The 27554-nt window shown below is 41.9% G+C and overlaps 1 protein-coding gene across 9 annotated transcripts; it reads left to right on the top strand.

Moving 5' to 3' along the window:
- Window positions 1–5418: 5418 nt before the first annotated feature.
- LOC117815930 (rho GTPase-activating protein 19-like) lies at window positions 5419–26547 on the top strand. Of its 9 annotated transcripts, none has more exons than XR_004631866.1 (13): window positions 5419–5498; window positions 7666–7940; window positions 8195–8275; window positions 10973–11182; window positions 11273–11499; window positions 13084–13170; window positions 13279–13344; window positions 15996–16202; window positions 16320–16427; window positions 17464–17577; window positions 17702–17803; window positions 26309–26423; window positions 26508–26547. XR_004631866.1 is itself a non-coding variant. In XM_034687962.1 (12 exons), the coding sequence occupies exons 1-12, from the start codon at window positions 5455–5457 to the stop codon at window positions 26342–26344; spliced, it is 1557 nt and encodes a 518-aa protein (XP_034543853.1). In that variant the 5' UTR covers window positions 5419–5454; the 3' UTR covers window positions 26345–26531. The 9 variants fall into 9 exon arrangements, 5 of the variants coding, with proteins under 5 accessions (XP_034543853.1, XP_034543854.1, XP_034543852.1 ...); XR_004631865.1 differs by lacking the exons at window positions 26309–26423; window positions 26508–26547 and adding exons at window positions 19471–21514; window positions 22639–23602; XR_004631864.1 differs by lacking the exons at window positions 26309–26423; window positions 26508–26547 and adding exons at window positions 19471–21514; window positions 21796–23602.
- Window positions 26548–27554: the final 1007 nt, after the last annotated feature.

The following is a 27554-nucleotide window of genomic DNA, read 5'->3' as shown; positions in this document are numbered from 1 at the left end:
AAAGAAGGAATAAAAGAAAGAAAAAAGGAAGAAAGGAAGAAGGAATAAAAGAAAGAAAGAATGAATAAAAGAAAGAAAGAAAGAAAGAAGGAATAAAAGAAAGAAAGAAAGAAAGGAAGAAAGGAAGAAGGAATACAAGAAAGAAAGAAAGGAAGAAAGGAAGAAGGAATACAAGAAAGAAAGAATGAATAAAAGAAAGAAAGAAATAAAGAAGGAAGGAATAAAAGAAAGAAAGAAGGAATGAATAAAAGAAAGAAAGAAAGAAAGAAAGAAAGAAAGAAAGAAAGAAAGAAGGAATAAAAGAAAGAAAGAAATAAAGAAGGAAGGAATAAAAGAAATAAAGAAAGAAGGAATAAAAGAAATAAAGAAGGAAGGAATAAAAGAAAGAAAGAAGGAATGAATAACAGAAAGAAAGAAAGGAAGGAATAAAAGAAAGAAAGAAAGAAAGAAAGAAAGAAAGAAGGAATAAACGAAAGAAAGAAATAAAGAAGGAATAAAAGAAAGAAAGAAGGAATGAATAAAAGAAAGAAAGAAAGGAAGAAGGAATACAAGTAAGAAAGAAGGAATAAAAGAAAGAAAGAAAGAACGAAAAAGAAAGACAGAACGAAAGAAAGGAAGAAAGAATAAAAGAAAGAAAGAAAGAAAGAAAAAAAGAAAGAAAGAAGGAATAAAAGCAAGAAAGAAAGAAAGAATAAAAGAAAGGAAGAAAGAAAGGAATAAAAGAGAGAAAGAAAGAAAGAAAGCAGGAATAAAAGAAAGAAAAAAAGAAAGAAAGAAGGAATAAAGGAAAGAAAGAAAGAAAGAAAGAAGGAATAAAGGAAAGAAAGAAAGGAATAAAAGAAAGAAAGAAAGAAAAAAGAAAGAAAGAAGGAATAAAAGAAAGAAAGAAAGAAAGGAATAAAGAAAGAAAAAAAGGAAGACGGAATAAAAGGAAGAAAGACGGAATAAAAGAAAGAAAGAAAGACGGAATAAAAGAAAGAAAGAAAGAAAGAAGGAATAAAAGAAAGAAAGAAAGGAAGAAGGAATAAAAGAAAGAAAGAAAGGAAGAAGGAATAAAAGAAAGAAAGAAAGAAAGAAAGAAGGAATAAAAGAAAGAAAGAAAGAAAGGAATAAAAGAAAGAAAGAAAGAAAGAATAAAAGAAAGGAAGAAAGAAAGGAATAAAAGAGAGAAAGAAAGAAAGGAAAAAGGAAGAAAGAAAGAAAGAAAGAAAGAAAGAAAGAAAGAAAGAAAGGAATAAAGGAAAGAAAGAAAGGAATAAAAGAAAGAAAGAAAAAAAGGAAGACGGAATAAAAGAAAGAAAGAAAGACGGAATAAAAGAAAGACGGAATAAAAGAAAGAAAGAAAGAAAGAAGGAATAAAAGAAAGAAAGGAAGAAGGAATAAAAGAAAGAAAGAAAGGAAGAAGGAATAAAAGAAAGAAAGAAAGAAAGAAAGAAAGAAAGAAAGAAAGAAAGAAAGAAAGAAAGAGAAGTTGTTGTTTTTAAGGGTGGGTTTCAGTTTTCAGACACTGTTTCTTTAAATCAGATAAAAATCGTCCTCCTCAAACTCCATGCACACAATGAAACACCTCCTTTAGAGCAGAGCTGCCTTATCCTAAAAAACAACATGGTTCAATATTTTTTTGCTTGTTTCAGGGTAAAAGTTTTTTGAAATATGTTTTTTTTCCTTGTTTTTGGAGGGGCATTTTTTCCAGTGTAGGAGACAGACTTTACTGAAGCCAAGGTGCTTCAGAGTTTGAAAATTCATTTCACAAGAGAAAAATTAACATGTTTACAGCCTGGTTCAAAAAATGAGTTTAGTCTGATTAACTCATTTCTACATCGTCACACACGGTACAGGGTGATTTTAAAATCTAACTATGACTTGACTGACAGGCGGGCACACTGTATCTGTCAGTGAGGAGGCTGAAGGCCCGCCTCAACTCCTCCTCTCTGTCTCTTGCCAGATCGACTGTTAGTGAGATTGAGTCAGCGTTTTAAATATGGCAGCCGTGGTTGATAGGTGTCAAAACAACGCCTCAGAAACTATACATGTACTTTGCATGTTCCACATAAAACTAACAAACATGCAACAGATCAGGAAACCATGAAGCTTACACAAACTGTCCCAACAAACTAACTCAGATGTGTAGGTTTCATTTTATAATTATTCTAGTGAGAGTTTTTGACAAAAGTTCCCATCAGACTCAATCTTGTTGAAGTCACACACTGGAGCTGTTTCTAGACTCTCACTTGGCATGCTGCTCAACAAGGTCAGGACTTTTTAAGATAAGATAAGATAATCCTTTATTCGACCCACAGCAGAAATGTAAGTGTTAAAGCAGCAAAGTAGACAATGCAAAACAGTATAAAGCAAACAAGAGCATATATAGCAATTATTAAAAAGGTGTTAGCAATTAAATTAAAGAAGTAAAAATAAGCATATCTTACGACGTATATACACAACTATATAAGTACATTTACAAGTATTTAATAAACATTACTCAGGGTCTTCACTCTTTAATTTGAGTCCTGAGTGATGAAGATTAAACATGCCCACAGACATGTACAAGGGTTACTAGAAACATACAGTGCAGTGGTCAGACTCTATAACCAATAATTTATATATATATGTTGTAAGATATGCTTATTTTTACCTCTTTAATTTTAATTGCTAATAACTTTTTAATAATTGTTACTTTATAGGCTCTTGTTTGCTTTATATATTTATTTTGCACTTTGTCTACTTTGTCGCTGTGACACTTGAATTTCCCCGTTGTGGGACGAGTAAAGGACTATCTTATCTTATCTTATCTTATACTTTAAAGATACATTTAATATAAAAAATATTTCTTCTTCCTTTTTTTTTCTCTCTCTCTTCTTCCTCTTTCTTCGTCTCTCAGTCATGACTAACTGATAATAAGCTATCAGAGGGAGAACAGCCTCTAAACTTCACAAACAGAGACCAGAGCAGAAAAGTGCTGTGTTATTATTCAACTGTAGAACTTTTTCAACTTTTTACCACCTTTGTATCCTTTGTTCGACCTCTCTACAGGAATAAGAATATCTAGGAATACCTGCCTTACAGTATGAATGTAGATGTTCATTACCTTGTACAGAGAGAAGTAGGACAACAAATCCAGTCACTGCTGCAGTAGAACTCATCGCTGCTCCTCAGGTCTCTGTTGATCAGCAGGAAGGTCGACTACTGTGGGACTCAAAGTTACGAGTCACATTTAAGTCGAAGAAAGAGGGTGGGAATTGTTGTTAACAGCTATGGTGTTGTTTAGTTAGCATTAACCACATACTTGTTTGGTCAATTCTGTTCCTCTTCACAACTTTACACAAAGATGGCGTCCTCTAACACCCGGACAAAATGCAGAAATGCAGCACTGTTGTTTTTAATGATGACTCTATGTCACTGCGGTTTCATTGTTACTGATTATTTGTCCAAATAATTCTCAAGTGTGTGGTGTCAATACGACTATTTCACTTCTCCAGACTGCGTCAGAGCCTTCTCGACCTCGGATCATAAAAATCAAACATGTTTAATATATTCACAATTGCAGGTCGGACTGCCAGAGATGAAATACCTGCAAACACCATAGACTGTATAAATTCAATTCAATTCAAAACCTTTATTTATTCTCAAAGAGACATTAAGGTGTCCCTCATTTCCAACATCGTCGAGATTACAGTCACATTAGAAACAACAAACAAACACACAATCCTTCACAAAATAATATATTAATTAAAACAGATACAATTTGAGACACAGTGGTCTGAGATCAAGGTCTTAAAGGTGACATATTACGCTCTTTTCATCAACATATATTGGTCCAAGAGGTCCCCAAAACATGTCTTTAAAGTTTATTGCTCATAAAAACACTTTGAAATCAGATTCTGGTCTGCCTGTAAACCCCTCTTTTTCAGCCCTGCTCTGAACAGGCTGTTTTCTGTGTCTGTGCCTTTAAATGAGAATGAGCTCTCTGACCACGCCCCTCAGGAAGTGGGTGTGGCCTCGGCTCTCCAGCACGTTGATCTAATGTTTACATATTGGCTGAATATACACGGCTGCTCACAGACCCGCGTTACTTCAACCCTCTGAATCTGACCCAGAATCTGATCCTGGCGGAGAGGCGCCTGCAGCAGGACCTTTCTGAACCATTGGTCACAGATTTAGTGTTTCTTGTTGTTTTATTTATCAGTATGTAGACGTGTGTCTTGGTACACAGCCACCAACATGTAGCTATGTAGCTATGCTAACTAGCGCTAGCACTTATCCATGATAAATAAAAATCATCCACTAGATCTTCAAATCTGCAGACGTGGGGAGTAAAACCGACCTTTGTGTTTATTAAGACAGCCTACAACTAGCATGCCTCCCTCCTAAGCTCCTTGTTAGCACACATGTGTGCAGGGAATGAAAAACGGAGGAGGGGTTGAGTTGTATTTTATACAGTCTATGGGCTGAATAAGCTCCGAGCTCTGACTTCCTGTTACAGACCGGATGGCGTTGTGACATATAAAAAACACTGAAAGCTGAAACGGCTGGTTTCAGCACACATTTACAGAAAGGTGGAGAAATCAGAACAGGGGCAGAATGGATTCTTTTACTTTTGGGGGGTTTGTAGACAGGGACACATATTTCAGGGAGAGAACCATTAAAAAGTTGATTTTGCATGATATGTCACCTTTAAATTTAAGTTAAAAAAATGTAAAATGTACATTGAAACGCCCTAAATATAAATACAACAGTTTCACATGACATAGATTTTTGTTTATTTTATTTTACATTTTGAATTTTTTTTATTTTTTATGAAGTGATGTTGATATCCAATTGCTATTTTATTTTACTCATATTTATATCTTATTTTTTTCCTTCTTTCTATTAATATTTTGACTGTCTTACACACTGTATAAGAGCAACTGTAATTGCTGAATTTCCCCCCAGAATAATAATAATACATTTTATTTATAAAGCGCTTTACTGAGAACTCAAAGAAACTGCACAGAGGATAAAACATCAGATTATTATTATAAATTATGACTTCATTATCCTAACTTCTTCTGTCAATGCAACTGCTTTATTTTGTCTTCTGTGACTTTCATTTTCTTCACAAAAGAAGAAAGCTGAAAATGATTTTAAAGGATTAACAGGGAAGACGGTGAACATAAAAAAAAATGTTTTAAAAAATGTCCTTAAATAAAATAATAATTTAAATTTTTAGAGTTCAAAAGTTTTTTGTTACATGTTTTTGTTATTTATTTACAGCTTTATTGAAGTGGTCTCATTGCTTTTGCATACAGATGTTGTTTTCCTCTTGCTTGACACAGACAGGGGAATTCAAACCGACCAATCACAGACAGGGACATGCAAATCGCAGCAGATACGCCCGCCCACATTCGACAAACGACCAATGGGTGTTGATGTGGGCGGGGCCTGGAGGATAACAGCGGAGGATTCAAACGGAACATGGCAGCCGGTAAAGATGTCGATGAAAACACTCAAAATACACGGTAAGACCGGATTCTGAGGGAGGTATTAACATTTAAAGGATTCTTTAAACAGGTAAAGTGATGTTTTATAGTCCTGGCTTCAGCAGAACTCCACTTATTACGACGTGGTGACGTTAAACGGGTCTGTCAGTGAGCTTCAGGTCTGGGCTCCTAGCTTACTGTCGTTAGCCTCAAAGCTACAGAGAGAGTAACAGATCTGACACACCTGCCTGTGTTTCAGGAGTTTCTGTCATTAGTAGCTGACTGGAATCCTCAACATGATGCAGCAATATTCACTGTGGATCAAGGTCTCATCTTAATCCACCATGAGCAGAGCACTTTGCAGCATTTAGCAAGTTACAGTGGCAAGGACAAACTTCCTTTAACAGGCAGAAACCTCCAGCAGGACCAGACTCATGTTAGACACACATCTGCTGAGACCGTGTTGGAGAGAGGGATAGAGGGAGATGAAGAGAGAGAGAGATGATAGTGGGGAGACGGATAGTAGTAGTTGTAGCAGCTGGAGTCTGGACCACGTCCACAGCAGCAGAGATCCAGAGGAACCTACGAGACAAGGGAGCTCAGGGACTCCAGAAAGGTCTATGGTTAGGAACTTTAATGGGACAGGAAGAGTTAAAGTGAGAGACAGGCAGAGAGAGGAGAGAGAGGGAATCCAAGTGTGTCAGTCTAAGCGTATAGCAGTCTAGACTTATAGCAGTCTTAGCCAGTAGTAGTCTAGACCTATAGTAGTCTAAGTCTATGACAATCTGAGCCTATAACAGTCTAAGCCTACAGCAGTCTAAGTCTATAGTAGACTAAGTCTATAGCAGTCTAGACCTATAGCAGTCTAACTCTATAACAGTCTAAGCCTATAGCAGTCTATACTTATAGCAGTCTTAGCCAGTAGTAGTCTAGACCTATCGCAGTCTAGACCTATAGCAGTCTAGACCTAAAGCAGTCTAAGCGTATAGCAGTCTATACTTATAGCAGTCTTAGCCAGTAGTAGTCTAGACCTATAGCAGTCTAGACCTAGAGCAGTCTAAGCGTATAGCAGTCTAGACTTATAGCGGGCTTAGCCAGTAGTAGTCTAAACCTATAGTAGTCTAGACCTACAGCATTCTGAGCCTATAGTAGTCTAAGTCTATGACAATCTGAGCCTATAACAGTCTAAGCCTATAACAGTCTGGGCCTATAGCAGTCTAGACCTATAGTAGTCTAGACTTATAGCAGTCTTAGCCAGTAGTAGTCTAGACCTATAGTAGTCTAGACCTACAGCAGTCTGAGCCTAAAGTAGTCTAAGTCTATGACAATCTGAGCCTATAACAGTCTAAGCCTATAGCAGTCTAAGTCTATAGTAGACTAAGTCTATAGCAGTATAGACCTATAGTAGTCTAAGTCTATGACAATCTGAGCCTATAGCAATCTGAGCCTGTAGTAGTCTAAATCTGTAGCAGTCTAGACCTTTAGCAGTCTGAGCCTATAGCAGTCTAAACCTATAGCAGTCTGAGCCAGTAGTAGTCTAACCCTATAACAGTCTAAGCCTATAGCAGTCTAGACCTAAAGCAGTCTAAGCCTTTAGCAGTCTAGACTTATAGCAGTCTTAGCCAGTAGTAGCCTAGACCTATAGCAGTCTAAGCCTATAGCAGTCTAAGTCTATAGTAGTCTAAGTCTATAGCAGTCTATACCTATAGTAGTCTAAGTCTATGGCTATCTAAGTCTATAGCAGTCTAGACCTATAGCAGCCTGATCCTATAGTAGTCTAAGTCCGACAGTCTAAGTCTATGACTATCTAAGTCTGTAGCAGTCTAGACCTATAGCAGTCTGATCCTATAGTAGTCTAAGTCTATGACAGCCTGAAGCTATAACAGTCTAGACTTATAGCAGTCCAAGCCTGATCCAGCTCTAACTATAAGCTTTATCACAAAGGAAAGTTTGAAGCCTACTCTTAAAAGTAGAGAGGGTGTCTGCCTCCCGGACCCTGACTGGTAGATGATTCCAAAGGAGAGGTGTGTGAGCGAGAATGGCAGCTCTGTTGCGTGTGAGGTGATTAATGCTGCTTAGGTTCAGTTCAGTCTCTCTGATATTCTGAGGCGTAGCTGTGATCGTATATGACAGAGTAACCTGAGCTGTTCACATCGTCAGTACCTGGGTTTGATCCCCCCCCCCCCCCCCCGTGTCCCCCCTTCAGAGGAACACTGAGCAACATGGTGACCAACAACGAGGACTCACCCGGAGGCTCCCGGGCCGGCCGACCACCCGTCATCTTCAATCCAGACTTCTTCGTGGAGAAGCTCCGCCACGAGAACCCGGATGTTTTCCTGGAGCTGGTGTTGAGTAACATCACTCGCCTCATCGACCTTCCTGGCACAGAGTTCGCTCAGCTTCTCGGCGAGGAGAGTCCCAAGACGCCAACGGGTGGAAATGGAGGCTTCTTTCGCTCCTTCAACTTCCTCAAACGCAAAGGTCAGAGGTCACCTGTGTCACATTTAGAACTGACAACTACACTGATCACAAGCGGAGATTCTTACACACCATCAGTGTTGATTTCAGTAACCAAAACTATGAGGATGAATGTTCGTCAACGACCCGATACGTCACTGCAGAAGTTCTGTCCACCTCGTCTGATGCGTACATTCAGATCCTGTGTTTCTGGCTGGGCTGCAACACCAGCAAGATTTAACTAATCTCTCTGTATCCCCTGCTCTGTCTCTCCTCAGATAAAGGTGTCGTGTTTGGAACCCCACTGACAGAGAGCTGCATCGCCCAGATCTACCAGCTCATAGAGTACCTCAGCAAAAGTGAGTCAGAGTCCTAAGATTCAAGATTCAAGATTCAAAGGTTTTTATTGTCATTGTTCACTGTATATACGAGACATACAGGAAAAACAAGATGCTGTTTCTCTCTTCCAGCTTTCAAATATCTAAAATTTAAATATAAAATAGAATAAAATACAGTTTTATAAAAACAGCCTATGTACACAGTGCAGGTAGTGCAGTGACAGTTTAAAAATGGACAATGAAAATGAAAATAGATAACAGTGCAAATGATATTAAGGAGCAGACAGTATTTGAGATAAGTAAATGATTTTGATACACATTTTGATACATCCCTAGAACCGGATCAATCTAATCTTAAAAGTGACATATCATGCAAAATGGACTCTTTAATGGTTCTCTCCCTGAAATATGTGTCCCTGTCTACAAACCCCCCGAAAAGTAAAAGAATCCATTCTGCCCCTGTTCTGATTTCTCCACCTTTCTGTAAATGTGTGCTGAAACCAGCCGTTTCAGTTTTCAGTGTTTTTCATATGTCACAACGCCATCCGGTCTGTAACAGGAAGTCAGAGCTCGGAGCTTGTTCAGCCCATAGACTGTATAAAATACAACTCAACCCCTCCTCCGTTTTTCATTCCCTGCACACATGTGTGCTAACAAGGAGCTTAGGAGGGAGGTATGCTAGTTGTAGGCTGTCTTAAAGGGGACATATCACGCTTTTTTCATCAACATACATTGGTCTAAGAGGTCCCCAAAACATGTCTTTAAAGTTTATGCTCAAAAAAACACTTTGAAATCAGATTTTGGTCTGCCTGAAAAGTCCTCTTCTTCATTCCTCATCAGAACACTCTGTTTTCTCTCTGACCACGCCCCCTCAGGAAGTGGATGTGCCTCGGCTCTCCAGCACGTTGATCTAATGTTTACATGTTGGCTGAATATACACGGCTGCTCAGAGATCGCGTTACTTCAACCCTCTGAATCTGATCCTCACGGAGAGGCGCCTGTAGCAGGACCTTTCTGAAGGATTGGTCACAGATTTAGTGTTTCTTGTTGTTTTATTTGTCAGTATGTCGACGTGTGTCTTGGTACACAGCTACGAACATGTAGCTATGTGGCTATGCTAACTAGCGCTAGCACTTATCCATGATAAATAAAAATCATCCACTAGATCTTCAAATCTGCAGACGTGGGGAGTAAAACCGACCTTTGTGTTTATTAAGACAGCCTCCAACTAGCATGCCTCCCTCCTAAGCTCCTTGTTAGCACACATGTGTGCAGGTAATGAAAAACGAAGGAGGGGTTGAGTATTATTTTATACAGTCTATGGGCTGAACAAGCTCCGAGCTCTGACTCCGTGACAGACCGGATATTGTTGTTACGTAACAAAAACACTGAAGTCTGAAACGGCTGGTTTCAGCACACATTTACAGAAAGGTGGAGAAATCAGAACAGGGGTAGAATGGATTCTTTTCATTCTCGGGGGGTTTGTAGACAGGGACACATATTTCAGGTAGAGAACCATTAAAAAGTCAATTTTGCATGATATGTCACCTTTAATAAACACAAAGGTCGGTTTGACTCCCCACGTCTGCAGATTTGAAGATCTAGTGGATGATTTTAATTTTTCATGGATAAGTGCTAGCGCTAGTTAGCAAAGCCACATAGCTACATGTTCGTAGCTGTGTACCAAGACACACGTCGACATACTGATAAATAAAACAACAAGAAACACTAAATCTGTGACCAATGGTTCAGAAAGGTCCTGCTGCAGGCGCCTCTCCGCCAGGATCAGATTCTGGATCAGATTCAGAGGGTTGAAGTAACGCGGGTCTGTGAGCAGCCGTGTATATTCAGCCAACATGTAAACATTAGATCAACGTGCTGGACAGCCGAGGCCACACCCACTTCCTGAGGGGGCGTGGTCAGAGAGCTCATTCTCATTTAAAGGCACAGACACAGAAAACAGCCTGTTCTGAGCAGGGCTGAAAAAGAGTGGTTTACAGGCGGACTAAAATCTGATTTCAAAGTGTTTTTATGAGCAATAAACTTTAAAGACATGTTTTGGGGACCTCTTAGACCAATATATGTTGATGAAAAAGAGCAGAATAGGTCACCTTTTAAAGGTGGTGTGAGTTGATAAACCACAATAATGGATAAGAAGTGAATCTTTTTGAACAGTTCAGAGTATTTTATTTATTTATATCGGTTTTGATCCACATCCAGTGTGTCTCAGTGACACGATAGAGGCCAATCTGTCCATTCCATGACACAGTGTACCCCGCTAATAAATGCAACAAAGAAGAAAAATGCGTGGAAAGTCTGCACCTCCACGGTCGACCACGGAACGCTGTTTCTTGATGCCAAGTTATCTTCCTGAAGTCCACTGGAGATTTAAACATGGCGGGGTCATGTGTTGTTCTTTATTACCACTGTCGCACGGGAAGTGACGATTCTTTCAACCAATCAACGGACTGCAGTGTTTCTAGCTCCACCTTCTGGGGTCGGATCGGTATGTCTTGCACCCCAACAGAAGGGTACCCAAAAGTGGGACGGTACGGCTCGGTAATTTGGGGACCTGTCCCGGTTTTAGTCCATGGAAACGCCACAAAATGCATGCCCTGGGACCCTGGGGATATTTTCAGGACATGATTGAAAAAGAACAAACTGGTTGGAACTGAAGTTTTCATTAACTGATACCCGTCTCTGCTCCTCTGCTCTCAGATCTGCATGTGGAGGGTTTGTTCCGTGTGCCGGGGAACAGTGTCCGGCAGCAGACCCTGAAGGAGCTCCTCAACAGCGGGGCCGATGTGGACCTGGACTCCGGGGACTTTCACCCCAACGACGTGGCCACACTGCTCAAGACTTTCCTGGGAGAGCTGCCTGAGCCTCTGCTCACACACCGACACTTCCACGCACACCTAAAGATAGCAGGTGATAAGAAACGCACATCCTCATTTTTTAGCGTCTAATTCCTAAGAAGTGATTCTTTTAAATTCTGATTTTATTTCCTCCTCGATCCAGATATGACTCTGTTTGACGAACACGGCAACAAGACGGCGGTCCCCAACAAGGAGCGTCAGATAGAAGCCCTGCAGCTCCTCTTCCTGCTGTTACCTCAGGCCAACCGCTCTCTGCTCAAGCTGCTGCTGGACCTGCTCTACCACACGGCCAAGCAGCAGGACAAGAACAAGATGTCCGCCTTCAACCTGGCACTCATGTTTGCCCCGCACGTCCTCTGGCCCCGACATGTAAGACTTGCTATTTGTTACTGCACATATGTGGTCCAACGAGGTGCATTTCAATCAAAGGTCCCGGGGTCTTTTAGCCCCAAGAACTACTTTCCCCTGAACTAAAAGGTTCCTGTGCCCCTATTGTTGTCTGCGTTTCGACCGCGGGCTGAAGTCCCGGGTAGATTGTGTAAATCAGGCCAGTGACATATGGAAAAAAAAAAACAGTAAATGCACTACACCACCAGACCAGTAGAGGGCAGTAAAACAAAGACCAATGCCATTCATCACACATGACACCATAGGAGCAGACGGACAGGCAGGTATCATTATGAGCAACACAACAGTTAGCCTGTTGGCATGAAGAGACTCAGCTGGTCTGTTTTAGATGGTGCTATATTTCATCACAGATGGATTCACTGAATCAACACGTGAGAGGAGAGAAGCGCGAGTAGCAAAGACGTTTCAACACGGCTTTAAAATCCTTTTGAACTCAAAAAGCCGTGATCGCAGAGATCGGCCGGTGTTTTGGTTTAAACAGCGACCCTGTTAACTGGAGAAAAAAAAAACCAAAAAATTTTGACAAAAAATGTTTTAAAAAAAAATTTGAAAAAAAAAATCGAAAAAAAAATTTGACAAAAAAAATTTGACAATTTTTTTTGGGACAAAAAACAAATTTGACCGAAAAAAAATTTTGACCAAAAAATTTTTGGGCCAAAAATTTTTTTTCACAAAAAAAAACACGGCTTCAAAATCCTTTGAACTCAAAAAGCTGTGTCAGAGATCGGCCGGTGTTTTGGTTTAAACAGCGACCCTGTTAACTGGAGACTCTCAGCCGGATGCATCCCTCATAAACGTCTTTAGACCATCATTAAATATCTGATGAGGATATTTTGAAATCTTAATAAAAACTTAACTAGTTTGCATTCCCAGGAACTCCCTCTGTGTTTCAACAGCTGTGTAAACTCCACAAACACTGACATGTTCAGCTGAAGGTCTCCAGTTTACAGGGTCACTTTTAAAACCAAAACACCGGGAGGAGAGACGCATTCACGGTGGGCTGAGAGAAGACTACTGTTACAAGCTGCTAAATCAAGAGAATCACAGCTTCTTCTTTTGAAAAGTACACACACATACAAAAAAGATAAAACAAATAAAAACTAATGAAAGAAAGAGAAATCAAGTGAATCACAGATGGAAAAAACAATGACTGTGAATGGTTTTTGGAAAAAATTGAAAAAAAAAAAATACATTTTGACAAAAAAAAAAATGTGACAAAAAATGTTTTTAAAAAAAAAATTTGAAAAAAATTTGAAAAAAAAATTTTGACAAAAAATTTGACCCAAAAAAAATTTGACAAAAAAAAATTTGACCCAAAAAAAATTTTGACCAAAATTTTTTGACCAAATTTTTTTTTGAAAAAAGAGTCCCGGGACCTTTGAAAAGTACTACCCTCCTAGCAGAGGCTTTTTAGAGGGGAGATTATCTACCCCTGAACTAAATTTAGATCCTGGGTCCACCGGTCAAAACACACCTAGTTCCAGGGTAAAGTTCCTCCGGTTGAAAAACGCCTTTTAAGGATTGCTCTTCTCTCTTCTGCTCCAGATGACCGCCGGAGACCTGAAGGACAATCTGAAGAAGCTGAACAACAGCATGGCCTTTCTCATCAAACACTCACAGAAACTCTTCAGGGTGATTATTTACCAAACACAACATGGTTCAAACATGCTTCTAAGATGTATCAGGCTTTAGGAACATCATATTATGTGACACGTGTACATGTGTCTGCCGTGTGTTCAGGCTCCAGCCTACCTGAGGGACTACGCCAAAGTTCACTTCACTGGGACCAAAGCGCTGCAGACCAAGGTAAGATTTGAAGTAGTCTCCTATTGACTCTGAACCTGAGCAGACTGAGTTAGAGTTATAAGATAATACTTAATTGATCCCCGTGGGGATTTTGGTTGTTGCAGCAACACAGACATGGAAGCAAGAGTAGCATAACAGAGCGAAAATAGAGAAAAAAACTAATTAAAGAAAAAATATTCTAAATAAATCAATAGGAATAATTTAAGAGAAAACTGGAAACCTACCTGTTTAGTCTTGTTTTTAACCAAGTCTTATTCCAGCTTACTTCATTTATTAATTCATTAGTTTAAATTTTAGTCCCTCACGCAGGTCATTTACAGAAAATTTAATCATATAACATTATTTTCCAAAAATTGCCTTATAAAGTTCCAGGGTCCTTCATCTCCACAGTCAAACTCAGAGAGGGATGAAGCTGCCCGTTCCATTGACAATAAATCCATGACTTCTTCTAACCAGCCGTCAATGTTAAAGCAATTTGCTCTTCGTATTTTCCAATTCATCATAATAATACACTTCACTGACAAAAAGGCGAGCGTCACGATTCGTTGTGGGAGCGTTGACTGTATGGTGCTTACTCTGGTGCCGAGAAGGCGAGCGAGCGAGCGGACAGCGTGGTATTTTTACTTTCAAAATAAAACTCAATCTTGAGATAACCATCATTCCAGAAACTCGTCCCGGAAGGAGAGCGCCACAATAGGTGGATCAGTGTTCCTGTCCCGCCACAGCCAAATATCAGCACAAATGTGAGAGGGAATAATTGATTTTCTTCAATCTGGTTGGCGTGATGTAAGTCCTATGTAAATTTTTAATTGAGTAATTTTGTATCCATCCATTATCTTGACTGCTTATCCTGTTAGGGGTCAAGGGGGGGGCTGGAGCCTATTCCAGCTGGCTTCAGGCGGAAGGCAGCGTACACCCTGGACAGGTCGCCAACCTATCACAGGGCTTAAATTTATATCTAACACATTTAGATAAGGCTGTTGTGTTTTTAAGAACAGTCTCCCACTGTAGAGTGGTCAGGGATATGCTCAAGTCTCTCTCGCATTGGTGTTTGATGGAGGATAAGTTGTCTATCGTTCGCCGTCTTGATTTAAAGGTGACATATCATGCAAAATTGACTTTTTAATGGTTCTTTACCTGAAATATGTGTCCCTGGCATGTCTACAAACCCCCCGAGAATGAAAAAATCCATCCTGCCCCTGTTCTGATTTCTCCACCTTTCTGTAAATGTGTGTGAAACGAGCCGTTTCAGACTTCAGTGTTTTTGTTACGTAACAACAATATCCGGTCTGTCACGGAGTCAGAGCTCGGAGCTTGTTCAGCCCATAGACTGTATAAAATAATACTGAATCCCTCCCCCGTTTTTCATTACCTGCACAAATGTGTGCTAACAAGGAGCTTAGGAGGGAGGCATGCTAGTTGTAGGCTGTCTTAATAAACACAAAGGTCGGTTTTACTCCCCACGTCTGCAGATTTGAAGATCTAGTGGATGACTTTTATTTGTCATGGATAAGTGCTAGCGCTAATTAGCATAGCCACATAGCTATATGTTCATAGCTGTAGCTGTAGCTGTAGCTGTAGCTGTGTACCAAGACACACGCCGACATACTGACAAATAAAACAACAAGAAACACTAAATCTGTGACCAATCCTTCATAAAAGGTCCTGCTGCCTTTCTGGCAGAGGTCGGTTTGACTCCCCACGTCTGCAGATTTGAAGATCTAGTGGATGATTTTTATTTATCATGGATAAGTGCTAGCGCTAGTTAGCATAGCCACATAGCTACATGTTCGTAGCTGTGTACCAAGACACACGTCGACATACTGATAAATAAAACAACAAGAAACACTAAATCTGTGACCAATCCTTCAGAAAGGTCCTGCTGCAGGCGCCTCTCCGTCAGGATCAGATTCAGAGGGTTGAAGTAACGCGGGTCTGTGAGCAGCCGTGTATATTCAGCCAACATGTAAACATTAGATCAACGTGCTGGAGAGCCGAGGCACATCCACTTCCTGAGGGGGCGTGGTCAGAGAGAAAACAGAGTGTTCTGATGAGGAATGAAGAAGAGGACTTTTCAGGCAGACCAAAATCTGATTTCAAAGTGTTTTTTTGAGCATAAACTTTAAAGACATGTTTTGGGGACCTCTTAGACCAATATATGTTGATGAAAAAAGCGTGATATGTCACCTTTAAAGAAAAATCTTGCAAACATAACAAAAGTTGCATCAAAAAAAATGACGCACCGAGCCTCTAGGTGGCGTGGAAGTCATTTATAACCCCTCTCTTATTTACCCTCATGAAGAAATGAAGCTTTAGAGGAACTAAACCTCTCATAACCTCATAAAAACATGAAACATTATCGAGAAGTGTTGCTGGATCCTGGTCTGTTTGTGGATCCCGGTCAGCTCCGCCTCTTTTTTGAGAAACCAGCCGGAGAACCGGCACAGAAGCAACAGGGTCAGCTCTGCCATGTTATTAAGATACATTTAATAAAAGTCCCGCCTGGTTTCTCAACAAAGGGGTAAAACTCTCAATGTTGCCAAGTACCTCATACAAGAAAACAAACTGTCCCTTTAAATTCACTCTCCTCTACCTTTCAACACTCCACTGCCCGATAAAGACAAAAGCCTGACTCTCGTCTCCTCTCTCAGGATGATCTGGAGCTGCTGGCGGCGAGCAGCTCTCCCTCTCAGAGGCGAGTGTTGCCCCAGAAGAGGACGGCCGCTCTGGGCCCCGGCTCTCAGGAGCAATACCAATCACCTGCTCAACAATACACAGAGGAGGCTCTGAAGGAGCTCTTCAGACACGTCCACCACAACATGCCCGACTCAGCCAAGAAGAAGAAGCTCGTCAGACAGGTTCGCTTCCATGCTCTTTGTTTATACAGTCCTATAAAGGTAGAACAGGAGGAGTTTAGCTGCAGAAGAGCTTCATGAGTGAGAGGTTGTGTTTTTGTTTCTGTTTCCTCTGAGCAGTTAGTCAAACAGACGACCTCAGGGACGCCGACCAACGAGCATCATCAAGGCCCTCCAGCTCCCAGCAAGAAACATCCCCGCTCCCGCTCCTTTGGGGGACTCATCAAGGTATCAGAATCAGAATCATTTCTCCCTGCGGGGGAATTCAGTCATTACAGTTGCCCTATACACAATAAGTTATACAAATAAATACATGGTTGAAGTCCCCGGAGATCAGGAAGAGGGCGCTCTGGTGGTCTGTCTGGAGTCTCGCTATGGCAGCGTTGAGAAAGTTGGACGCCGTAGTCGGGTTGGCAGAGGGGGGATGTAAACAGCTACCAGTATGACATGAGATCTCCCTGTGCAGATAATATGGTGGGAGGCCCACAGAGCTCTCAGTGCTATCCCGGTCTGCCCGGACAGTCTGGAAGTCATCAATGGAGACGTTGTAGTCGGGAACATCCTGATGACATTCCTGAAACTCCGTCTGACTCCTGGCTAGTCCTGTCAGCTCGTCCATCTTATTATCCAGAGATCTCACGTTGCCCATGATGAGAGAGGAGAGACACGGCTTCGATCTCCTCTCTATAAACCTATGGCTTTTTATACCAGCTCTCTTCCCTCCTCTGCCTCTGTGGGTCCTAAATCTCCAGAGTCCTGCAGGAACAGCTAGCGGTTCGGCCGATGAGCCGGCCGGCTTCAGCTCAACCAGCTGGGCATGAGTCGGTGATTTAAAACAGTCCACAACTGGAAGGCCAAAAGAGGTCGCAACTTCAAAAAACTGCCAGAGAAAAATCTGACAAAGTTTGATGAAGAAAGAAGAATGAACGAAGAGGAGCAACTCTAGCCGGCTGCATGCACGGTTGGTGCATGTTACACTCAACCATCCTGCAGGAGTACAACAGAAGGCTTTATAGAAAGTATAAGACATGACCCTGATCATTCCCATGCGTTATATGCATCAACTTAATCTGTATTGACAGGTAAGAGTTGGACGTCAAACGATAGCTCCATTGTGCTTCTGCTGCCGTGCGATAAAGAAGCTCTGCTGGGTCTCCCCCTTTCACACTTTCACCCTGCATCCCCTCACGCCTCTGATACTGACTGTAGTTACTTTTTTCGTCAAAGCTAAGATCGTAAAGAAACACTTTTGACTTTCCCACAGCGTAAAGCTCGAGGCGAGCAGCTGACAGCGGAGCGGCGAGGCAGACACATCTCCCCCGATACCGTCACCAGAACAGGAAGGAAAGCCGGCAAAGAAAACGTCATCCTGCAATCTGTGAGCCTTTTTAAAAATCTCTATCAGACTTTGTTTAGTAACGTCAGAATCTGATGCACTCTGCTGTTTTCTTTGTGACTTTATAACTTAATATTTGTGTGTGTGTGTGTGTGTGTGTGTGCAGGTGAACAGTCCACTAAACGGTCCTGTCTTGGGGAAGGCGGGGCTGGTTGTAAAAAACCCAGATTTTACTTTCCACAAGCACAAAGTTCTGAAAGTTTCTAAGGTATGACTCAGTTTTCCCTTTCTTGTTTTTTTTATTTCATTGGTGTCAAAACATTTTCCCAACTCATGACGTCACACAGCATTCACGGCGCCATCTTTCGGGCTGACCTGTCAATACGTGCCGCCCGCTTTTCTACATATGACGGAGTGTTATGTCGCGTTCGCACAAGACGCAAAAGATCGCTCCATTCGCACGAATGACTCGCTCAATTTGCGTGTCAAAATCGAGGTGCAAATTTTTGCGACACACCAGCCTGTTATCAAACAAGGTTGAGCTCGCAGACATTGAATGTGGAAGCCGGCTATGCTAAAGGGAGCAGAGCTAACTTCCTAAGACAACCGATAGCTGGATTCAAGTCTTTGTCCTCACAGTGAGCTCCTGTTTATTCCTGATCCCTTAAAAACAGGTAGAGTCACAGAGTTTTGGGGAAGCCGTACAGAGAGAGAATCAAATGGCCCCTTTCCACCGGCCCTTGACTCGACTCTACTCGGTTTGTGTTGTGTTTCCACGGGGCGCGGCGGCACCTCGTGTCAGATACCAGTTTTTCGTACCTGCTCTGCTCTGGTTCCAAGTGAGCTGAGCCGATACTACAAGGTGACATCGACGGACTCGACTGCCAGCCACTGATTGGTTGCCCAACACAGAAATGAAATCCGCCATTTTGAAAAAAAAAAAAAAAAAAAATTACAAAAAAAAAAATTTACAAAAAAAATTTGAAAAATAAAAAATTTGAAAAATAAAAAATTTAAAAAAATATTGCCCCAAAAAAATATTTGAAAAAAAAAATTGACAAAAAAATGTTTTGACAAAAAATAAAAACGCTTCAAAATCCTTTTGAACTCAAAAAGCCGTGATCGCAGAGATCGGCCGGTGTTTTGGTTCAAACAGCGACCCTGTTAACTGGAGACTCTCAGCCGGATGCATCCCTCATAAACGTCTGTAGACCATCATTAAATATCTGATGAGGATATTTTGAAATCTTAATAAAAACTAAACTAGTTTGAATTCCCAGGAACTCCCTCTGTGTTTCAACAGCTGTGTAAACTCCACAAACACTGACACGTTCAGCTGAAGGTCTCCAGTTTACAGGGTCACGCATTCACGGTGGGCTGAGAGAAGACTACTGTTACAAGCTGCTAAATCAAGAGAATCACAGAAGTGTGTGATGTTGTTGTGGACGGAGGGCTGAATAAAAGCACTGCGGTTAATCTACCAATCAGACAAGTTCAGCATTGCAGGCCCCGCCCCCCGATAGGACATTTGAAAAGTACTACCCCCCTAGCAGGGGCTTTTCAGGGGGGAGATTATCTACCCCTGAACTAAATTTAGACCCTGGGTCCACCGGTCAAAACACACCTAGTTCCAGGGTAAAGTTCCTCCGGTTGAAAAACGCCTGATTGGTTGCCCAACAGATTTAATTTCAGTCCTCCGCATGTCCGGTACACACTGCAGTATCCACAATAAAGGAGACTTTGGCAAACCTGACATCGCTCTTCTTAGATCCATGAACAGAAACTTGAATGCAGAATCCACTCCGAAACACAGGCGGCCGTTTCTTCATTCAGGACAGCACACAAACATAGACTCACATCCTGCTCCTCACACACACACACACACACACACGTGATGCCAGCTCTCTTTTTTTTATGTTTCCAAATGTTTCTTAGAGAAGTGTCAGCTATAAATTCCTCTCCTCATCCATCCATCCATCCCTCCATCCACCTCCCGTCTCTCAGCAGGACTCTCCCTCCGTCACCAGGACGTATTTCTCTCCGGCTTAAGAGACAACACCTCCTCCTCCTCCTCGTCCTCGTCCTCGTCCTCTGGAGCAGGACCTGGGCAGTATTAATATTATTATTCCCCCGTGTTTATCTCGGTGCTTTCATGGTAGTACGTTTGATTTAACTGTGACTAACATACAGCGGCTTGAGTCTCCGCCAGAGCAGCCAAACCAACGCTCAGAACTCCTCCTGCTCGTTCATCAAGACCGGAGAGAGTTTCCACTTCTCACTTCTTCTGTGAGGAACTTCTGATATTCTTTAAATCTAGTTAAGATCCTGAATGATGGTCCAAGCTTTTAAATCTTGCTCTTTTCAAATCACAGGATATCCTTTGTTTATATTTCCTCTTCGTTTGGACGTCACTTTGAAGAAGATCATGTTTTGAAACGTGAAACTTCTCACCCATGAGCGTCAGGGAATGCACGATATAATCTTCCTCGTGCCGCACGTCTTCAGACTTTCATACTGATCCATTTACCTCCTCCGTCCCGCCATCAAGCCTCTGTGACCTTCACACGGAAGGCGAGGGGTGAACGTGTCTCGCCTTGAGCCTGTGATTTGAAAAGAGCTTCCTTTTACGAGCGACCTGGCCGAGACCGAAGTGTCAAAAGCTCCAGGCGAGAACAAGCAGAAAATGAGTCCTGGTGTACAAATCCTCCAGGTGCAGAGCAACTCATGGAAGGATTGGTTGTCCTGCAGGGGGCGCCCTGACTTCACACATGGACCGAGTGTTTGACAGTGTGTTTGGTTTTTACAGCACATGTTCTGAGCTCATCTCTCCAGTACGAGCGATGAGAGACGAAGCACCTGTGATTAAATCTCTTCATCTTCTGGATCTCTGCGCGTTGGTTTGGCTCCGCCGGCCTCAGACCGGCTTGTGCCAGTAATAACTTGAACTTTTGTAATCTGCTGTATCAGAAACGATGACCACTAACCGTCCGCCGTAGAGTGTAGGGTGTGTATACATGTTGTACAGTCTGTGTTTACGTTTTTTAGAGTGTGTTGGTTACTGGAAAACGATGTGTGTGTGTATGTGTGTGTGTGTTGTACAGAATGAGTGAGCAGGTCACTTTATATTTTAATGTTTCTCCTTCGTGTACGAGCTGGATTCAACTCTTCTTTTAACACACTTTATGATGAAAACACTAGAGCTCTCTCAGAAAGGAGACGTTACATTCCCAGAGTGTCGGATGAAATTATTAAATTATTATTTTTTTAAGGTGAAAAGTTAAAAAACGAAAGTGTGTCGATGGTTTTACGTGAAGTCTGAGTTTACTCTGGTTGTGGAGCAGAGATCGGTTACAGTCAGGTGGACTCCTTCTGGCGTCTGAGGATAGAGAGAAAGGAAATGAAGAAGTAGGAAAGGAGGAAGGTTGCAGCATTAAGAGGATTCTGTTAGATCTTCTAAAAGCTGTGTTTAGAACCTGAGCTTTGTGTAGTCGTTTACCTCAAAACCAGCCTAAAGAATCCTCCAGGATCTTCCCTTAACACAAAAACCTGTACGATCCAAAGCGCCGTTTCCTTCAACTCTACTCAGACTTCACTCAAATTGAGATCGGTTACAGTCAGGTGGACTCCTTCTGGTGTCTGAGGCCACCATCTCGATCTGAGGACAGAGAGAAAGGAAATGAAGAAGTAGGAAAGGAGGAAGGTTGCAGAATTAAGAGGTTTCTGATAGATCTTCTAAAAGCCGTGTTTAGAGCCCGAGCTTTGTGCAGACATTTACTTCAAAATAAGCTCAAAGAATCCTCCAGGATCTTCCCTGAGCACAAAAACCTGTATGATCCAAATCGCTGTTTCCTTCAACTCTGCTCAGACTTCACTCGACTTGAGATCGGTTACAGTCAGGTGGACTCCTTCAGGCGTCTGAGGCTACGCTCTTGGTCTGAGGAGAGAGAGAAAGGAAATGAAGAAGTAGGAAAGGAGGAAGGTTGCAGCATTAAGAGGTTTCTGATAGATCTTCTAAAAGCCGTGTTTAGAGCCTGAGCTTTGTGCAGACATTTGCTTCATCACAAGCCTAAAGAATCCTCCAGGATCTTCCCTTAACACAAAAACCTGTACGATCCAAAGCGCTGTTTCCTTCAACTCTACTCAGACTTCACTCGACTTGAGATCGGTTACAGTCAGGTGGACTCCTTCAGGCGTCTGAGGCCATGATCTTGGTCTGAGGAGAGAGAAAGAAAGGAAATGAAGAAGTAGGAAAGGAGGAAGGATGCAGCATTAAGAGGTTTCTGATAGATCTTATAAAAGCCGTGTTTAGAGCCCGAGCTTTGTGCAGACATTTGCTTCATCACAAGCCTAAAGAATCCTCCAGGATCTTCCCTTAACACAAAAACCTGTACGATCCAAAGCGCCATTTCCTTCAACTCTCCTCAGACTTCACTCAAATTGAGATCGGTTACAGTCAGGTGGACTCCTTCTTGTGTCTGAGGCTACGATCTCGGTCTGAGGAGAGAAAAAGAAAGGAACTGAAGAAGTAGGAAAGGAGGAAGGTTGCAGCATTAAGAGGTTTCTGATAGATCTTCTAAAAGCCGTGTTTAGAGCCCGAGCTTTGTGCAGACATTTGCTTCATCACAAGCCTAAAGAATCCTCCAGGATCTTCCCTTAACACAAAAACCGGTACGATCCAAAGTGCCGTTTCCTTCAGCTCTACTCAGACTTCACTCGACTTGAGATCGGCTACAGTCGGGTGGACTCCTTCTGGTGCCTGAGGCTACGCTCTCGGTCTGAGGAGAGAGAGAGAAAGGAAATAAAGAAGTAGGAAAGGAGGAAGGTTGCAGCATTAAGAGGATTCTGTTAGATCTTCTAAAAGCTGTGTTTAGAACCTGAGCTTTGTGCAGACATTTACCTCAAAACAACCCTAAAGAATCATCCAGGATCTTCCCTTAACACAAAAACCTGTACGATCCAAAGCGCCGTTTCCTTCAACTTTACTCAGACTTCACTCAAATTGAGATCGGTTACAGTCAGGTGGACTCCTTCTGGTGCCTGAGGGCACCATCTCAGTCTGAGGAGAGAGAAAGAAAGGAAACGAAGAAGTAGGAAAGGAGGAAGGTTGCAGCATTAAGAGCTTCCTGGCGGTCTGCATTGATCTTCTAAAAGCCGTGTTTAGAGCCCGAGCATCCTCCAGGATCTTCCCTTAACACAAAAACCTGTACGATCCAAAGAGCCATTTCCTTCAGCTCTACTCAGACTTCACTCGACTTAACCGACCTCTGCTCAGTTTGTGTCGTAGCACACACGGATGAACCGCTACCAGCTCTAAATAAAACCCCAGAAGTTGCTGATTTTGCAGAATGATGGGAGAAATCTCTTGGATAATCTTCGATGAACGGTTTATAACTTGTATGCCGTGTTTGTTTTTTCTCTGCCGGGTGTTTGGAGTCTGTTACCGGAGCATCTTGGTGTCTTTGAAGGTGTTGTGGACGTTGTCATGAAGGGTCTGTTGAAAGTGATAAAGATGGATGCAGATGGATATTTAAACCTTAAACTTTTATATTTGACTTTTTTTTGAACGTTTTGTTTCGGATCAATCCGAGCGGATTCATCTCAGGAGGGGAATACGCGTCAAACTTTAAACTGGGATCTCCCCGAGGCGTCTTCAGGCAGCTTCTAACGGACGTGTTTGCACAGAGAGCAAACTGACGCTGAGGACAGATCGCCGTCTTTCTGTATGGGAGAATTAACGAGACATATTTAAGGTACTTTGTTTATTTTTGTCCCCCCCAAGACCTCAGCTGTTACTCTGAAACACTGTCTCACTGTCAGTGTTGCATTAATATGTTGTTTTTTCCCCCTGACTTAAATGTGACACTTTGTTACTGATATCTTTTTGTACACGAGTTCCTCTGGACATGATTTAAGCACTTCATCTGGAGGTAAAGTTTAAACCCCTTTCAGTGAACTCCTCTTCTGTGGTAACCTGTTTGTATTTTGGTGTAAAATAAGTTAACCCTGTACAGATGATTGGTCAAACATCCACTTTGGATTAAAACTTTTTTATGTTTTCCAAACTAAAGTCTGTTGTTAAGTTTCTTTTGATTCTGTTGTGTGTTTACATGTTTGGATGCATTTTTATGACGAGCTGTGAGATTCAGAAGTAGAGCCAAGAAATTTTGAGCTTGCTTTTCAACTTTCAGTGTCGGTACCAAGCGGCAACCTCCGGTCTTAAAATATGAAGCCCATGCATAAGTGCTAAAAACTGCAGTTCGTTGAGCGTCCACTAGAGGCTGGCTGCAGACACACAGGAAACCACATACACACCCATTCAAAGAAGACGATCTTTACAGCAGAAATAAACATGTTTACAGCATAGACTGTATAAATAATGGACGTAGTATACGTGACGTCACCCGTCTGTTCCTGAGCGCTGTTTTGAAACCAATTGTCGGCGGGAGCCATATTGGAAATCAGTCCCTCCAGGAAGTTGCGATTTCGCGATCGCAACTATTAACGCAAATTCAACCAATCAGCGCGATTTTTTCGCGGCCTTGCAATTTTATACAATCACCGCAACTTTCCCGCAAATTTGACCCAATTACCTTAACCTCAGCCCCTGTACGTCATCGGTTTTGTCATCAATTTCACTTCCTTAAACGTAAGTCCTCACTTGATCGGCACTTTTCAACAGCAAAACACGCACAGAGAACGGGTGAAAAGAGAGGACAGCAGGCAGGACAAGTGACCATGACAACGTTGTTATTTATAGATTGAGGGGCTCAGTGTTAGCTTGGTCTCTACCTGCAGCAGGTGTGCTTTATGAACCAGCTCTCCTCACCTCCATGCATCTGTCTCATCTTCATTGATGATTTTACCCCCAGTGTGTGTGTTAGTGACACAGACACATCCACGGGGCGTCTGTTTACTATTTAAGGTATTACTATTTGAGGTTTGACGTTGTTGCCGCCATCATCGTAAAAAGCTCTGCGTCTACAGCTTGATTTATTCTAGTTTGGTGAAACATCAGACACATTTAGTAAGTTTTGATCAACTCCTTGTAGTCAAAGATGCAGATTAATTTCAGAGTGCCGTGAACTGCCTGTCAAGTGCCCGTCACTACGAGGTGCATTCAGGGACCGTCGTAAATGTGAAACACAGCCCTTTCATGGCATTCTTCTGTGAATCAAGAGAATCAAAATACAGTCACAGTGGTCACATCAAGAATTTAATCTAAAAACAACTGTAATTTAGCGTATTTACTTGCCCCTGAGATGTTATTGGGAAAAAAAAAAAAAAAATCGCAACTTTCACCGCAATTTTTTCTAAAAGCTGCCGCAAAATCAGGCTTTTAGGGCCGCAACAATCCCAAAAATTCCCGCGAAATCCTGGAGGGACTGGGAAATGCTGAACTCATCCAATAGAGTGTGAGGTAAAGAGGCGGGGTTTGAGCCCCCTAGCCAACAGCTATGTGTTCCCTCCTGTCAGTCAAGTCAGTCATGTCCTTATTTGGGCTAAAACTCGAGAAATTAGCTACGAAGAGCCAAGCCGTTTTTTGAACCAGGCTGTAAACATGTTTATTTCTGCTGCAAACATCATCTTCTTTGAATGGGCGTCAATGTGGTTTCCTGTGTTTCTGCAGCCAGCCTCAAGAAGATTCTTGATGAACTGCTTCTGCATGAGCTTCATAGTTTTGAGTCCAGAGGTTGCTGCTTTGCGTCCACTTGAGGCTGGCTGCAGAAACACAGGAAACCACATACACACCCATTCAAAGAGACGATCTTTACAGCAGAAATAAACATGTTTACAGCCTGGTTCAAAAAACTGTTTAGGTCTGAATAGCTAATTTCTCTATCGGCACACACTGTACAGGGGTGAAATTTTTTTTATGACTTGTTATATTGTAAGATATTAAACTAACGAGGTATGCCCAAATAAGGGCATGGCTGACTTGATTGATAGGCGGGAACACTGTAGCTGTTAGCAAAGAGGCTAAAGCCCCCTCTCTTTACCTCACACTAGCTCATACAAAGTTATGGTTGAGTCAGCATTTCCAATATGGCACCCATCGACGATCGGCTTCAAAACCGCTTCAGAAACTGATGGTGACGTCACGGATACTACGTCCGTTTATTAAACAGTCTGTGGTCAGTACCAAGTAAAAGAAAATCACATCTGGGGAGGAAGTTTCCAGAAAAGATAAGCTCTTTAAAGGTATATTTTTGGGGGGCTTTAGTACCTTTATCAGAGAGGAGAGGACAGTAGACATAGCTGGAAACTGGAAGAATGACATGCAGGGAAAGGGGGCGGCAGGCTGGAACTGAACCAGTGCCAACCGCTACCATTAGGCCAAATCAGTGCCCAGAGATAAGCTCTTTAATTCCACTTTGAATCTTTACAATCAAAACTAAAAGCAAACCAGTCACCTCTGATTTCTTGTTTATCTTAAGCTTGGCACTAGCAGTGTCCACATGTTGCTTGCAAAATAAGTCAGTGTATGGAATAACCTGCTCATAGAAAACCTGATGCATTTACATCATTGCAATGCTTCCTCTTATCCACTAGAGGGCGCTGTGGTATAATCTAGAGCCAGGGAGCAGAGACATGTTGTAACTGGTCAAAAATATGAGTGTTTGAGTAAAGCTCTTTCAAATGAGGTGTAGTCCATTCTTCATCGTGTTTGTGAAAGCTTTTGTACAGGTTGGTGATTGAGGTAATCTTACTACATGTGAGTGATTCTCTCTCTCTCCTCCTCCTCCTCTTCCTCCTCCTCCTCCTCCTCCTCCAGGTGAATCAGAGGTCAGGGTCAGTCAGTGCAGAGTGAAGAGGAGTCGAAAGAGATTCAGCAGAGCAGACAGTCATTCTTCTTCTTGAGTGAGATGCCACCTTAACTCTGCTGACAGGTAGCCTTGAGCATTTAATCACCTTTATTGAATCAATCAATCTTTATTCATAAAGTGCCAAATCACAACAAACATTATCCTCAGACTCTTTCCAAACGGAGCAGGTCTAGATCCAGGATCAGATCCAGTCCCATCTTCCAGACAGGACTCAGTCTGATCTCATCTTAATCCACCACGAGCAGAGCACTTTGCAGCATTTAGCAAGTTACAGTGGCAAGGACAAACTTCCTTTAACAGGCAGAAACCTCCAGCAGGACCAGACTCATGTTAGACACACATCTGCTGAGACCGTGTTGGAGAGAGGGATAGAGGGAGATGAAGAGAGAGAGAGATGATAGTGGGGAGACGGATAGTAGTAGTTGTAGCAGCTGGAGTCTGGCACGTCCACAGCAGCAGAGATCCAGAGGAACCTACGAGACAAGGGAGCTCAGGGACTCCAGAAAGGTCTAAGAAAAGAGAGAAGAGAGGGAGACCAGAAGAAAGAAAAAGAGGAGAAGAAATGGTGAAGGAATGACAGAAGGAAAGGACGGGATAAGAAAAGGAGACATTAAGGATGAAGAAACATGGAAAGAAAAAGAAAGGAAGGAAGAAGACAAGAAAGGAATAAAAGAAAAAAGAAAAAAAGGAATACGAAAGAAAGAAAAGAAGGAAAGAACGACAGCAGAAAGGAATCAAAGGTAAAGGAATATAAGAAAGAAAGACAAAGAAAGGAAAAATGAATAAAAGAATGAAAGAAAGGAATAAAAGGAAAAAAGTAATTAAAGTAATACAAAAGAAAGAAAGAATGAATGACAGACCCAAAAAAGGAATCTGCAGCAGAGATCCAGAGGAACCTACGGGGACAAGGGAGCTCAGGGACTCCAGAAAGGTCTAAGAAAAGAAAAAAGAGAGGGAGACCAGAAGAAAGAAAAAGAGGAGAATAAATGGTGAAGGAATAACAGAAGGAAAGGAAGGGATGAGAAAAGGAGACATAAAGGATGAAGAAACATGGAAAGAAAAAGAAAGGAAGGAAGAAGAAAAGAGAGAAGTGAAGAAAGAAAGAAAGATAGGAAGAAAGGAAAAAGGAATGAAAAAAGAAAGAAAAGAAGGAAAAAAAGACAGCAGAAAGGAATCAAAGGAAAGAAGGAATGA

Source organism: Notolabrus celidotus, chromosome 7, assembly GCF_009762535.1.
Source record: "Notolabrus celidotus isolate fNotCel1 chromosome 7, fNotCel1.pri, whole genome shotgun sequence".
In the NCBI taxonomy this organism is placed as follows: Eukaryota; Metazoa; Chordata; class Actinopteri; order Labriformes; family Labridae; genus Notolabrus; species Notolabrus celidotus.
Note: the sequence above shows the minus strand (reverse complement) of the source record. Positions and strands in the feature narration are given on the sequence as shown.